The sequence below is a fragment of the Physella acuta genome, unplaced genomic scaffold, assembly GCF_028476545.2.
Source record: "Physella acuta isolate Inbredline_101_S28 unplaced genomic scaffold, ASM2847654v3 ptg000336l, whole genome shotgun sequence".
NCBI lineage: Eukaryota > Metazoa > Mollusca > Gastropoda > Physidae > Physella > Physella acuta.
In genome coordinates this window covers 448,490-463,506 of record NW_026731855.1, presented here as the reverse complement: position 1 = coordinate 463,506, position 15,017 = coordinate 448,490, and the positions used below count along the sequence as shown (strand labels likewise).

The following is a 15,017-nucleotide window of genomic DNA, read 5'->3' as shown; positions in this document are numbered from 1 at the left end:
TTTTTTAAATTTCTTACATTCCAGAGCTTTCTGAATATTAGTACTCCTCTGATAATTAAAGTTCAAAATGTCTCTATTTTTGTGAATTATTACCCTATTTTGAGCTGACCTTTTTAAGAACTAACATGTTAAACAAATCTTACACTTACAGTGTGTGGGTTATTTTGGTTATTATTTTAACTGGCATTTTACTAACAATAATTTTTCTTTTGTATCATGTGTTTACACCTATTATATTGTGATTAAAACATCTGTGTGTGTGTGTGGACTACCCTATATGTTCAAACAGATTATCCAAACCTTTTCTCCCAAGAAACTAACACAAGAGACCAGCAATAATAATATATTTAAAGAATGACACACAGAGATTAACATGTATGCAAATATACATAGAATGCCACTAACCACTAATAAATAATTACAGTAATTATGTAAGCTGTATCTGTATGTTTTACATATTGATATTATGGATTAATATGATATTTGTTTGATAATGTTATGTTGCAATCATGTTTTACACACCAGCCTTCCCAACTAAAAATTAAAAAAAAAATAAAGAACTGAAAGATTGGTTTGCTTTGGTTATTGTGTACTTGTCTACCAACAGACACACCAAGCCAGTAAATAAATAAAATCTCACAACTATTCTTGGTCTCATGGAGAGAAATAAAAACAACTTGCACCATCATATTACAGGTGGTTAGAATCAGTGATCTTCATTTCTAAAACTTGATTAATGGTGACCTTTCTGATCAGCAGTTCAAGAAAAAAAAAATGTTAATTGCATATTCAGCAAGGCTTAATTTGCGAGAAGTTGATGTTCTCTAAAAGATGAAAGCTGAACTTCAAGTTGGGTACAATTTCTGCTTCACAGAATCAGAAATCCTGAATGAGTTGAGAATTCAACAAAAAAAAATCTACTCCAAAGTTTAACTTGATGAGCTCTTTGAGAGTTTGCAGTTGATCAACAAGCTTTGACAGAATAAGTTGGTGGAATGGAAAAAGTGAAGACATCTATAGACAATACCAGAAGTTTAAAAGAAAGTTTGTTATAACATTAAAGCTGTCACGTTTGGCTAACATTAATGTGTCAATTCAGATTTGGATGGAGCAGGTTTTGAGCAGTACATCAAACTATTCTTAGATTTTACAAATAGTGTAAGGGAGATGATCAAGTAAATCTTAGTTAAAGGGAGATAAACTATACGCTCTGGGATTCACTTTCTCCATCACTAAATCTTTGCCTTGCAGTGCAATTTAAGTAAAGAAAGCAACATTACAAATGGAACTGGCATTAGCTAATTCAATGGCTGCTTGATTGAACAGATAAGCTTACAAGAGTAATTCAGTCTTTGCTTTTAACCTCGGCTAACTTTTAAAGTCCAGCAGAGGGAACATTTAAAAAACAGTAAAATGACAATTAGCGAGCTTGTGTAGAGTGATACAGAGAATTTTTTTTAAAAATGATGAAAGACTATGATCATCCGCGGACAAAGGCAGGTAAAAGGCATCCAAATAGTACACCTGTGCCCCTGGCCGTGAAGCAAGTTACAGTGAATATACTCCGCAGAGAGCACGCTAAAGATATGTATACCAGCACAGTCTCTCATCTGATGCAGCACATCAAGCAGTCCTTGCTAAATAATTTATACACAGTGGCTATCTAAAGCAGGATGGGTGGGTTCTATCGCTTGACCACCGCCTTCCCCGTCTTCCACACTGTCCCTTGCAGGACGACGGCGTCAACGGATACAGATAAATGTTTGGTGGATGTGATCTCGGCAAAATTTTTGCCGCCAGAGTTGTACCTGGGGAGGGGGAAGAACACAGACTTAGTGGCTGAGTATGTGGTCAACTGTTGTGTTGGTCAGTGTCAAAGGGAACCTATCAATATACTTACTTTAAAGCTTTGCTGATGATCAGTCTAAGGCAACTATGTAACTTTGTCTTAAGCCATGATCATAGGGGTTTAGTAGAGGTTTAGTTCAATCAGTATCAATTGGTCAAGAGTAGTACTGTTAATACACTAGTCAACTGTAGTACTGTTGAGTCAGTATCCTCTAGTCAACTGTAGTACACTAGTATCTTCTAGTACACTAGTCAACTGTAGTACTGTTGAGTCAGTATCCTCTAGTCAACTGTAGTAGGGTTAAGTTAGTACACTAGTATCTTCTAGTACACTAGTCAACTATAGTACAGTACAATCAGTCTCCTCTGGTCAACTATTCAGTCAGCAAGATTGACATGAACTTACTTGTAGAACTTCTCACACATTTTATTGGTGATGTGTTTGGGACCAACACCGTGGACTTTAAAAGCTTCCTCTGTCTCAGGGTAAAATATAAACAAGCCTCTGTACTGGCAGCCAGCATCTCGGAACAAGATGAGGAAGTGATTGGCCTCACATTTGGACAGTTCCTGGAGTGGAAACATTGGTGCAAGTCATTACAAATAAAATATTAGAGTGGAAACATTGGTGCGAGTCATTACAAGTTAAATAGACAGCTGTCCATGTTTACATTCACTTACATTGACTTACAACCTACAACATGGTGAATATGAGTTATGGTCTACAACATGGTAACTATGACTAATAGACAAGATAAACATGACATTAACTGTGACACAAACTTTGACAAAAAAAAAACTGACATAAAAATGTGACACCAAACTGTGACATACACCAAACTGTGACATACACCAAACTGTGACATACACCAAATTGTGACACACACCAAACTGTGACATACACCAAACTGTGACATACACCAAACTGTGACATACACCAAATTGTGACATACACCAAACTGTGACATACACCAAACTGTGACATACACCAAACTGTGACATACAACAAACTGTGACATACAACAAACTGTGACATACACCAAACTGTGACATACACCAAACTGTGACATACACCAAACTGTGACATACACCAAACTGTGACATACACCAAACTGTGACATACAACAAACTGTGTATTACACCAAACTGTGACATACAACAAACTGTGACATACACCAAACTGTGACATACACCAAACTGTGACATACACCAAAATGTGACATACAACAAACTGTGTATTACACCAAACTGTGACATACAACAAACTGTGACATACACCAAACTGTGACATACAACAAACTGTGACATACACCAAACTGTGACATACAACAAACTGTGACATACAACAAACTGTGACATACAACAAACTGTGACATACAACAAACTGTGTATTACACCAAACTGTGACATACACCAAACTGTGACATACAACAAACTGTGACATACACCAAACTGTGTATTACACCAAACTGTGACATACAACAAACTGTGACATACAACAAACTGTGACATACACCAAACTGTGACATACACCAAACTGTGACATACACCAAACTGTGTATTACACCAAACTGTGACATACACCAAACTGTGACATACACCAAATTGTGACATACAACAAACTGTGACATACACCAAACTGTGTATTACACCAAACTGTGACATACAACAAACTGTGACATACACCAAACTGTGACATGCACCAAATTGTGACATGCACCAAACTGTGACATGCACCAAACTGTGACATGCACCAAACTGTGACATACACCAAATTGTGACATACACCAAATTGTGACATACACCAAACTGTGACATACACCAAACTGTGACATACAACAAACTGTGACATACACCAAACTGTGACATACACCAAACTGTGACATACACCAAATTGTGACATACACCAAACTGTGACATACACCAAACTGTGACATACACCAAACTGTGACATACACCAAATTGTGACATACACCAAATTGTGACATACACCAAACTGTGACATACAACAAACTGTGACATACAACAAACTGTGACATACACCAAACTGTGACATACACCAAACTGTGACATACACCAAACTGTGACATACACCAAACTGTGACATACACCAAACTGTGACATACAACAAACTGTGTATTACACCAAACTGTGACATACAACAAACTGTGACATACACCAAACTGTGACATACACCAAACTGTGACATACACCAAACTGTGACATACAACAAACTGTGTATTACACCAAACTGTGACATACAACAAACTGTGACATACACCAAACTGTGACATACACCAAACTGTGACATACACCAAAATGTGACATACAACAAACTGTGACATACAACAAACTGTGACATACACCAAACTGTGACATACAACAAACTGTGACATACACCAAACTGTGACATACAACAAACTGTGACATACAACAAACTGTGACATACAACAAACTGTGACATACAACAAACTGTGTATTACACCAAACTGTGACATACACCAAACTGTGACATACAACAAACTGTGACATACACCAAACTGTGTATTACACCAAACTGTGACATACAACAAACTGTGACATACACCAAACTGTGACATACACCAAACTGTGACATACACCAAACTGTGACATACACCAAACTGTGTATTACACCAAACTGTGACATACACCAAACTGTGACATACACCAAACTGTGACATACAACAAACTGTGACATACACCAAACTGTGTATTACACCAAACTGTGACATACAACAAACTGTGACATACACCAAACTGACATGCACCAAATTGTGACATGCACCAAACTGTGACATGCACCAAACTGTGACATGCACCAAACTGTGACATACACCAAACTGTGACATACACCAAATAGTGACATACACCAAACTGTGACATACACCAAACTGTGACATACACCAAACTGTGACATACAACAAACTGTGACATACACCAAACTGTGACATACACCAAACTGTGACATACACCAAACTGTGACATACACCAAACTGTGACATACACCAAACTGTGACATACACCAAATTGTGACATACACCAAATTGTGACATACACCAAACTGTGACATACACCAAACTGTGACATACACCAAACTGTGACATACACCAAACTGTGACATACACCAAACTGTGACATACACCAAACTGTGACATACACCAAACTGTGACATACACCAAACTGTGACATACACCAAACTGTGACATACACCAAACTGTGACATACACCAAACTGTGACATACACCAAACTGTGACATACAACAAACTGTGTATTACACCAAACTGTGACATACAACAAACTGTGACATACACCAAACTGTGACATACACCAAACTGTGACATACACCAAACTGTGACATACACCAAACTGTGACATACACCAAACTGTGTATTACACCAAACTGTGACATACACCAAATTGTGACATACACCAAACTGTGACATACACCAAACTGTGACATACACCAAACTGTGACATACACCAAACTGTGACATACACCAAACTGTGACATACACCAAACTGTGACATACACCAAACTGTGACATACACCAAACTGTGACATACACCAAACTGTGACATACACCAAACTGTGACATACACCAAACTGTGACATACACCAAACTGTGACATACACCAAACTGTGACATACACCAAACTGTGACATACACCAAACTGTGACATACACCAAACTGTGACATACACCAAATTGTGACATACACCAAATTGTGACATACACCAAACTGTGACATACACCAAACTGTGACATACACCAAACTGTGACATACACCAAACTGTGACATACACCAAACTGTGACATGCACCAAATTGTGACATGCACCAAACTGTGACATGCACCAAACTGTGACATGCACCAAACTGTGACATGCACCAAATTGTGACATACACCAAATTGTGACATACACCAAACTGTGACATACACCAAACTGTGACATACAACAAACTGTGACATACAACAAACTGTGACATACACCAAACTGTGACATACACCAAACTGTGACATACACCAAACTGTGACATACACCAAACTGTGACATACAACAAACTGTGACATACACCAAACTGTGACATACACCAAACTGTGACATACACCAAACTGTGACATACACCAAACTGTGACATACACCAAACTGTGACATACACCAAACTGTGACATACACCAAACTGTGACATACAACAAACTGTGTATTACACCAAACTGTGACATACAACAAACTGTGACATACACCAAACTGTGACATACACCAAACTGTGTATTACACCAAACTGTGACATACACCAAATTGTGACATACACCAAACTGTGACATACACCAAACTGTGACATACACCAAACTGTGACATACACCAAACTGTGACATACACCAAACTGTGACATACACCAAACTGTGACATACACCAAACTGTGACATACACCAAACTGTGACATACACCAAACTGTGACATACACCAAACTGTGACATACACCAAACTGTGACATACACCAAACTGTGACATACACCAAACTGTGACATACACCAAACTGTGACATACACCAAACTGTGACATACACCAAACTGTGACATACACCAAACTGTGACATACACCAAACTGTGACATACACCAAACTGTGACATACACCAAACTGTGACATACACCAAACTGTGACATACACCAAATTGTGACATACACCAAACTGTGACATACACCAAACTGTGACATACACCAAACTGTGACATACACCAAACTGTGACATACACCAAACTGTGACATACACCAAACTGTGACATACACCAAACTGTGACATACACCAAACTGTGACATACACCAAATTGTGACATGCACCAAACTGTGACATGCACCAAACTGTGACATGCACCAAACTGTGACATACACCAAATTGTGACATACACCAAATTGTGACATACACCAAACTGTGACATACACCAAACTGTGACATACAACAAACTGTGACATACAACAAACTGTGACATACACCAAACTGTGACATACACCAAACTGTGACATACACCAAATTGTGACATACAACAAACTGTGACATACACCAAACTGTGACATACACCAAACTGTGACATACACCAAACTGTGACATACACCAAACTGTGACATACACCAAATTGTGACATACACCAAACTGTGACATACACCAAACTGTGACATACAACAAACTGTGTATTACACCAAACTGTGACATACACCAAACTGTGACATACAACAAACTGTGTATTACACCAAACTGTGACATACAACAAACTGTGACATACACCAAACTGTGACATACACCAAACTGTGACATACACCAAACTGTGACATACAACAAACTGTGTATTACACCAAACTGTGACATACAACAAACTGTGACATACACCAAACTGTGACATACACCAAACTGTGACATACACCAAAATGTGACATACAACAAACTGTGACATACAACACAGGGATGTGACCAGACCAGGAAAAAAAATTAGGAAATTTTTTTCGGATAATAACTCAATATGCTTTATCTACTTTTTATCGCGGTTAAGCAGCTTCATACTGTTACTGTACTAATAAATTGTTTTATGAAGTTAATATTCTAAATACAAGAAGTTAATGTTACTCTAAAATAACATTGAAAGTCTTGTCTAATTGCAATTTAATGTTTACCTAATGAACAACTTTTTAAAAATTACAATGTTACAAAAGTAGCTATTAAGTTTTATTTTACCATTAAGCTAATTTAAACTGTAGGCCTACTAATCTGGTGTAGATTCTAGATATACTCCTGTTTTCAATTTTAAATAGGGGCCTAATACCCTATATTCTTTTAAAGATTGGATTGGTAAAAATATTTGTCTTCAACTGTAAAGAGCCTAGATTAAGATTAGTTATAATATGAACGTTTTAGGTTCATGTGATGGAAAAATGAAATGGACCAGGTTAGCTAAGATTAGAAATGGTCTGATGTGTGAACCAAAGTTAATCATTTTGATAGCCAAGCCACGTCGATATTTATGTTTTTTTGGAATAGCTGTAAATTGTTAGGGGTCATCCACGTTTTTTTGACGATATTTACCTCCCCTCTATCCTACAAAATCTAGACCCCCCCCCCCTATAATGACGTCACACCTCAGCCCCCCCCCCCCCCTCGAATTGAATTTGAATTTTTTTTTAAACATCGATTTTTTTCTAAAATATTGACTGAGGTCGACCAACATAGGGTATCTTATTCAATTTCTATGTTTTACAACAGTTTTCTAAAACTCGTAATAGCGGCTAAAATGCAGTTGTTTCTAACATTACTTTTTTTTAATGCAAAAATATGACGTTACACTATCTTACAAGTGTGACGTTATTTATGGAAGACCCCTTATTAAAAATTTAAAAACAGCCTGGACGTATTTTTTCTTCCACAAACAAGACACGGTCGTTTTTACGTTGAGTTTAGGATTTTTTAAAAATCTGTAGGCCTACGAAGCATACGTATTGCAGGAACAGCTATTTGAAATTGACTGTGACGTCATTTTTTTTCCCCACAAGCAGTACCGAACACGTACTTGGGGTCAAGGTGAGGTCACAAGAGACGCCGTTAGTACGAGGTGGGGCGGGTTAGTAAGGATTTTAGCAAGGATTTCCATATTAATTTGAGATTGCAAAATAAAATAGAATCAGAGAGAAACTGTAGATTTAGGCGGGTTAAAATACCGATAGATAAATTAGGCTATATCGATAGCTAGATTACCAAGCTTAAGAGATGTAAGTTTCATTTGAATAACTGCATTATTTTAGATTACCCTATCCCGTGTTTTTGATAAATAGTTAACTAAAAATATCAGCGGAAAATTTGGACTAAAAAATTGTGCTTTAAAAAATTCGTAAGTCTGCCGAAAATTCCGAATCTTAATCTACATTTAATCTTGATCTAGCACCGTCATACCTAGCGCAATCGACCAATCGAAAAGAAATGCGCATATTCGAGGTTCCGTTTGACCTAAGTACAGTAGTTGTCGATTAAAATTTAAATACGAATAAGTGGAATGAGCATGTCGGCCCTTTCCGTAGAAGACATTTCCGTTGTTTTTTTTTTCCTAATTTTTAAAACTTCGTAAAAAAATCGACAAAAATTGAAAGTCGGCGGAAAAATTCGGCGAAAATTAAATCAGCGGAGGAAAATCGCAACTGAAACGGAAAAAATCGGATTTCCGCTAAAATTCGGAAAAGTCACATCCCTGACAACAAACTGTGACATACACCAAACTGTGACATACAACAAACTGTGACATACACCAAACTGTGACATACAACAAACTGTGACATACAACAAACTGTGACATACAACAAACTGTGACATACAACAAACTGTGTATTACACCAAACTGTGACATACACCAAACTGTGACATACACCAAACTGTGACATACACCAAACTGTGTATTACACCAAACTGTGACATACAACAAACTGTGACATACAACAAACTGTGACATACACCAAACTGTGACATACACCAAACTGTGTATTACACCAAACTGTGACATACACCAAACTGTGACATACACCAAACTGTGACATACAACAAACTGTGACATACAACAAACTGTGACATACACCAAACTGTGTATTACACCAAACTGTGACATACAACAAACTGTGACATACACCAAACTGACATGCACCAAATTGTGACATGCACCAAACTGTGACATGCACCAAACTGTGACATACACCAAATAGTGACATACACCAAACTGTGACATACACCAAACTGTGACATACACCAAACTGTGACATACACCAAACTGTGACATACACCAAACTGTGACATACACCAAACTGTGACATACACCAAACTGTGACATACACCAAACTGTGACATACACCAAACTGTGACATACACCAAACTGTGACATACACCAAACTGTGACATACACCAAACTGTGACATACACCAAATTGTGACATACACCAAACTGTGACATACACCAAACTGTGACATACACCAAACTGTGACATACACCAAACTGTGACATACACCAAACTGTGACATACACCAAACTGTGACATACACCAAACTGTGACATACACCAAACTGTGACATACACCAAACTGTGACATACACCAAACTGTGACATACACCAAACTGTGACATACACCAAACTGTGACATACACCAAACTGTGTATTACACCAAACTGTGACATACAACAAACTGTGACATACACCAAACTGTGACATACACCAAACTGTGACATACACCAAACTGTGACATACACCAAACTGTGACATACACCAAACTGTGTATTACACCAAACTGTGACATACACCAAACTGTGACATACACCAAACTGTGACATACACCAAACTGTGACATACACCAAACTGTGACATACACCAAACTGTGACATACACCAAACTGTGACATACACCAAACTGTGACATACACCAAACTGTGACATACACCAAACTGTGACATACACCAAACTGTGACATACACCAAACTGTGACATACACCAAACTGTGACATACACCAAACTGTGACATACACCAAACTGTGACATACACCAAACTGTGACATACACCAAACTGTGACATACACCAAACTGTGACATACACCAAACTGTGACATACACCAAACTGTGACATACACCAAACTGTGACATACACCAAACTGTGACATACACCAAACTGTGACATACACCAAACTGTGACATGCACCAAACTGTGACATGCACCAAACTGTGACATGCACCAAACTGTGACATGCACCAAATTGTGACATGCACCAAACTGTGACATGCACCAAACTGTGACATGCACCAAACTGTGACATGCACCAAATTGTGACATACACCAAATTGTGACATACACCAAACTGTGACATACACCAAACTGTGACATACACCAAACTGTGACATACACCAAACTGTGACATACACCAAACTGTGACATACACCAAACTGTGACATACACCAAACTGTGACATACAACAAACTGTGACATACACCAAACTGTGACATACACCAAACTGTGACATACACCAAACTGTGACATACACCAAACTGTGACATACACCAAACTGTGACATACACCAAACTGTGACATACACCAAACTGTGTATTACACCAAACTGTGACATACAACAAACTGTGACATACACCAAACTGTGACATACACCAAACTGTGTATTACACCAAACTGTGACATACACCAAACTGTGACATACACCAAACTGTGACATACACCAAACTGTGACATACACCAAACTGTGACATACACCAAACTGTGACATACACCAAACTGTGACATACACCAAACTGTGACATACACCAAACTGTGACATACACCAAACTGTGACATACACCAAACTGTGACATACACCAAACTGTGACATACACCAAACTGTGACATACACCAAACTGTGACATACACCAAACTGTGACATACACCAAACTGTGACATACACCAAACTGTGACATACAACAAACTGTGTATTACACCAAACTGTGACATACAACAAACTGTGACATACACCAAACTGTGACATACACCAAACTGTGACATACACCAAACTGTGACATACACCAAACTGTGACATACACCAAACTGTGTATTACACCAAACTGTGACATACACCAAACTGTGACATACACCAAACTGTGACATACACCAAACTGTGACATACACCAAACTGTGACATACACCAAACTGTGACATACACCAAACTGTGACATACACCAAACTGTGACATACACCAAACTGTGACATACACCAAACTGTGACATACACCAAACTGTGACATACACCAAACTGTGACATACACCAAACTGTGACATACACCAAACTGTGACATACACCAAACTGTGACATACACCAAACTGTGACATACACCAAATTGTGACATACACCAAACTGTGACATACACCAAACTGTGACATACACCAAACTGTGACATACACCAAACTGTGACATACACCAAACTGTGACATACACCAAACTGTGACATACACCAAACTGTGACATACACCAAACTGTGACATACACCAAACTGTGACATACACCAAATTGTGACATACACCAAACTGTGACATACACCAAACTGTGACATACACCAAACTGTGACATACACCAAACTGTGACATACACCAAACTGTGACATACACCAAACTGTGACATACACCAAACTGTGACATACACCAAACTGTGACATACACCAAACTGTGACATACACCAAACTGTGACATACACCAAACTGTGACATACACCAAACTGTGACATACACCAAACTGTGACATACAACAAACTGTGTATTACACCAAACTGTGACATACAACAAACTGTGACATACACCAAACTGTGACATACACCAAACTGTGACATACACCAAACTGTGACATACACCAAACTGTGACATACACCAAACTGTGACATACACCAAACTGTGACATACACCAAACTGTGACATACACCAAACTGTGACATACACCAAACTGTGACATACACCAAACTGTGACATACACCAAACTGTGACATACACCAAACTGTGACATACACCAAACTGTGACATACACCAAACTGTGACATACACCAAACTGTGACATACACCAAACTGTGACATACACCAAACTGTGACATACACCAAACTGTGACATACACCAAACTGTGACATACACCAAACTGTGACATACACCAAACTGTGACATACACCAAACTGTGACATACACCAAACTGTGACATACACCAAACTGTGACATACACCAAACTGTGACATACACCAAACTGTGACATACACCAAACTGTGACATACACCAAACTGTGACATGCACCAAACTGTGACATGCACCAAACTGTGACATGCACCAAACTGTGACATGCACCAAACTGTGACATGCACCAAATTGTGACATGCACCAAACTGTGACATGCACCAAACTGTGACATGCACCAAACTGTGACATGCACCAAATTGTGACATACACCAAATTGTGACATACACCAAACTGTGACATACACCAAACTGTGACATACAACAAACTGTGACATACACCAAACTGTGACATACACCAAACTGTGACATACACCAAACTGTGACATACAACAAACTGTGACATACACCAAACTGTGACATACACCAAACTGTGACATACACCAAACTGTGACATACACCAAACTGTGACATACACCAAACTGTGACATACAACAAACTGTGTATTACACCAAACTGTGACATACAACAAACTGTGACATACACCAAACTGTGACATACACCAAACTGTGTATTACACCAAACTGTGACATACACCAAACTGTGACATACACCAAACTGTGACATACACCAAACTGTGACATACACCAAACTGTGACATACACCAAACTGTGACATACACCAAACTGTGACATACACCAAACTGTGACATACACCAAACTGTGACATACACCAAACTGTGACATACACCAAACTGTGACATACACCAAACTGTGACATACACCAAACTGTGACATACACCAAACTGTGACATACACCAAACTGTGACATACACCAAACTGTGACATACACCAAACTGTGACATACACCAAACTGTGACATACACCAAACTGTGACATACAACAAACTGTGTATTACACCAAACTGTGACATACAACAAACTGTGACATACACCAAACTGTGACATACACCAAACTGTGACATACACCAAACTGTGACATACACCAAACTGTGACATACACCAAACTGTGTATTACACCAAACTGTGACATACACCAAATTGTGACATACACCAAACTGTGACATACACCAAACTGTGACATACACCAAACTGTGACATACACCAAACTGTGACATACACCAAACTGTGACATACACCAAACTGTGACATACACCAAACTGTGACATACACCAAACTGTGACATACACCAAACTGTGACATACACCAAACTGTGACATACACCAAACTGTGACATACACCAAACTGTGACATACACCAAACTGTGACATACACCAAACTGTGACATACACCAAATTGTGACATACACCAAACTGTGACATACACCAAACTGTGACATACACCAAACTGTGACATACACCAAACTGTGACATACACCAAACTGTGACATACACCAAACTGTGACATACACCAAACTGTGACATGCACCAAATTGTGACATGCACCAAACTGTGACATGCACCAAACTGTGACATGCACCAAACTGTGACATGCACCAAATTGTGACATACACCAAATTGTGACATACACCAAACTGTGACATACACCAAACTGTGACATACAACAAACTGTGACATACAACAAACTGTGACATACACCAAACTGTGACATACACCAAACTGTGACATACACCAAACTGTGACATACAACAAACTGTGACATACACCAAACTGTGACATACACCAAACTGTGACATACACCAAACTGTGACATACACCAAACTGTGACATACACCAAACTGTGACATACACCAAACTGTGACATACACCAAACTGTGACATACACCAAACTGTGACATACACCAAACTGTGACATACAACAAACTGTGTATTACACCAAACTGTGACATACAACAAACTGTGACATACACCAAACTGTGACATACACCAAACTGTGTATTACACCAAACTGTGACATACACCAAATTGTGACATACACCAAACTGTGACATACACCAAACTGTGACATACACCAAACTGTGACATACACCAAACTGTGACATACACCAAACTGTGACATACACCAAACTGTGACATACACCAAACTGTGACATACACCAAACTGTGACATACACCAAACTGTGACATACACCAAACTGTGACATACACCAAACTGTGACATACACCAAACTGTGACATACACCAAACTGTGACATACACCAAACTGTGACATACACCAAACTGTGACATACACCAAACTGTGACATACAACAAACTGTGTATTACACCAAACTGTGACATACAACAAACTGTGACATACACCAAACTGTGACATACACCAAACTGTGACATACACCAAACTGTGACATACACCAAACTGTGACATACACCAAACTGTGTATTACACCAAACTGTGACATACACCAAACTGTGACATACACCAAACTGTGACATACACCAAACTGTGACATACACCAAACTGTGACATAC

The 15,017-nt window shown here is 38.5% G+C and overlaps 1 protein-coding gene across 8 annotated transcripts in view; it reads right to left on the bottom strand.

Moving 5' to 3' along the window:
- Nucleotides 1-329: 329 nt before the first annotated feature.
- Nucleotides 330-15,017, bottom strand: part of LOC131940967 (calmodulin-regulated spectrin-associated protein 1) — a 61,391-nt gene continuing 46,703 nt past the window's right edge. For all 8 annotated transcript variants that reach the window (XM_059299912.1, XM_059299913.1, XM_059299906.1 and 5 more), the window contains 2 exons: nt 2,255-2,418; nt 330-1,808 (listed from right to left, as the gene is read on the bottom strand). In XM_059299912.1, coding sequence (XP_059155895.1) covers nt 1,685-1,808; nt 2,255-2,418 — 288 coding nt within the window. In that variant the 3' untranslated portion in view covers nt 330-1,684. The remainder of the gene's footprint in view (nt 1,809-2,254; nt 2,419-15,017) is intronic.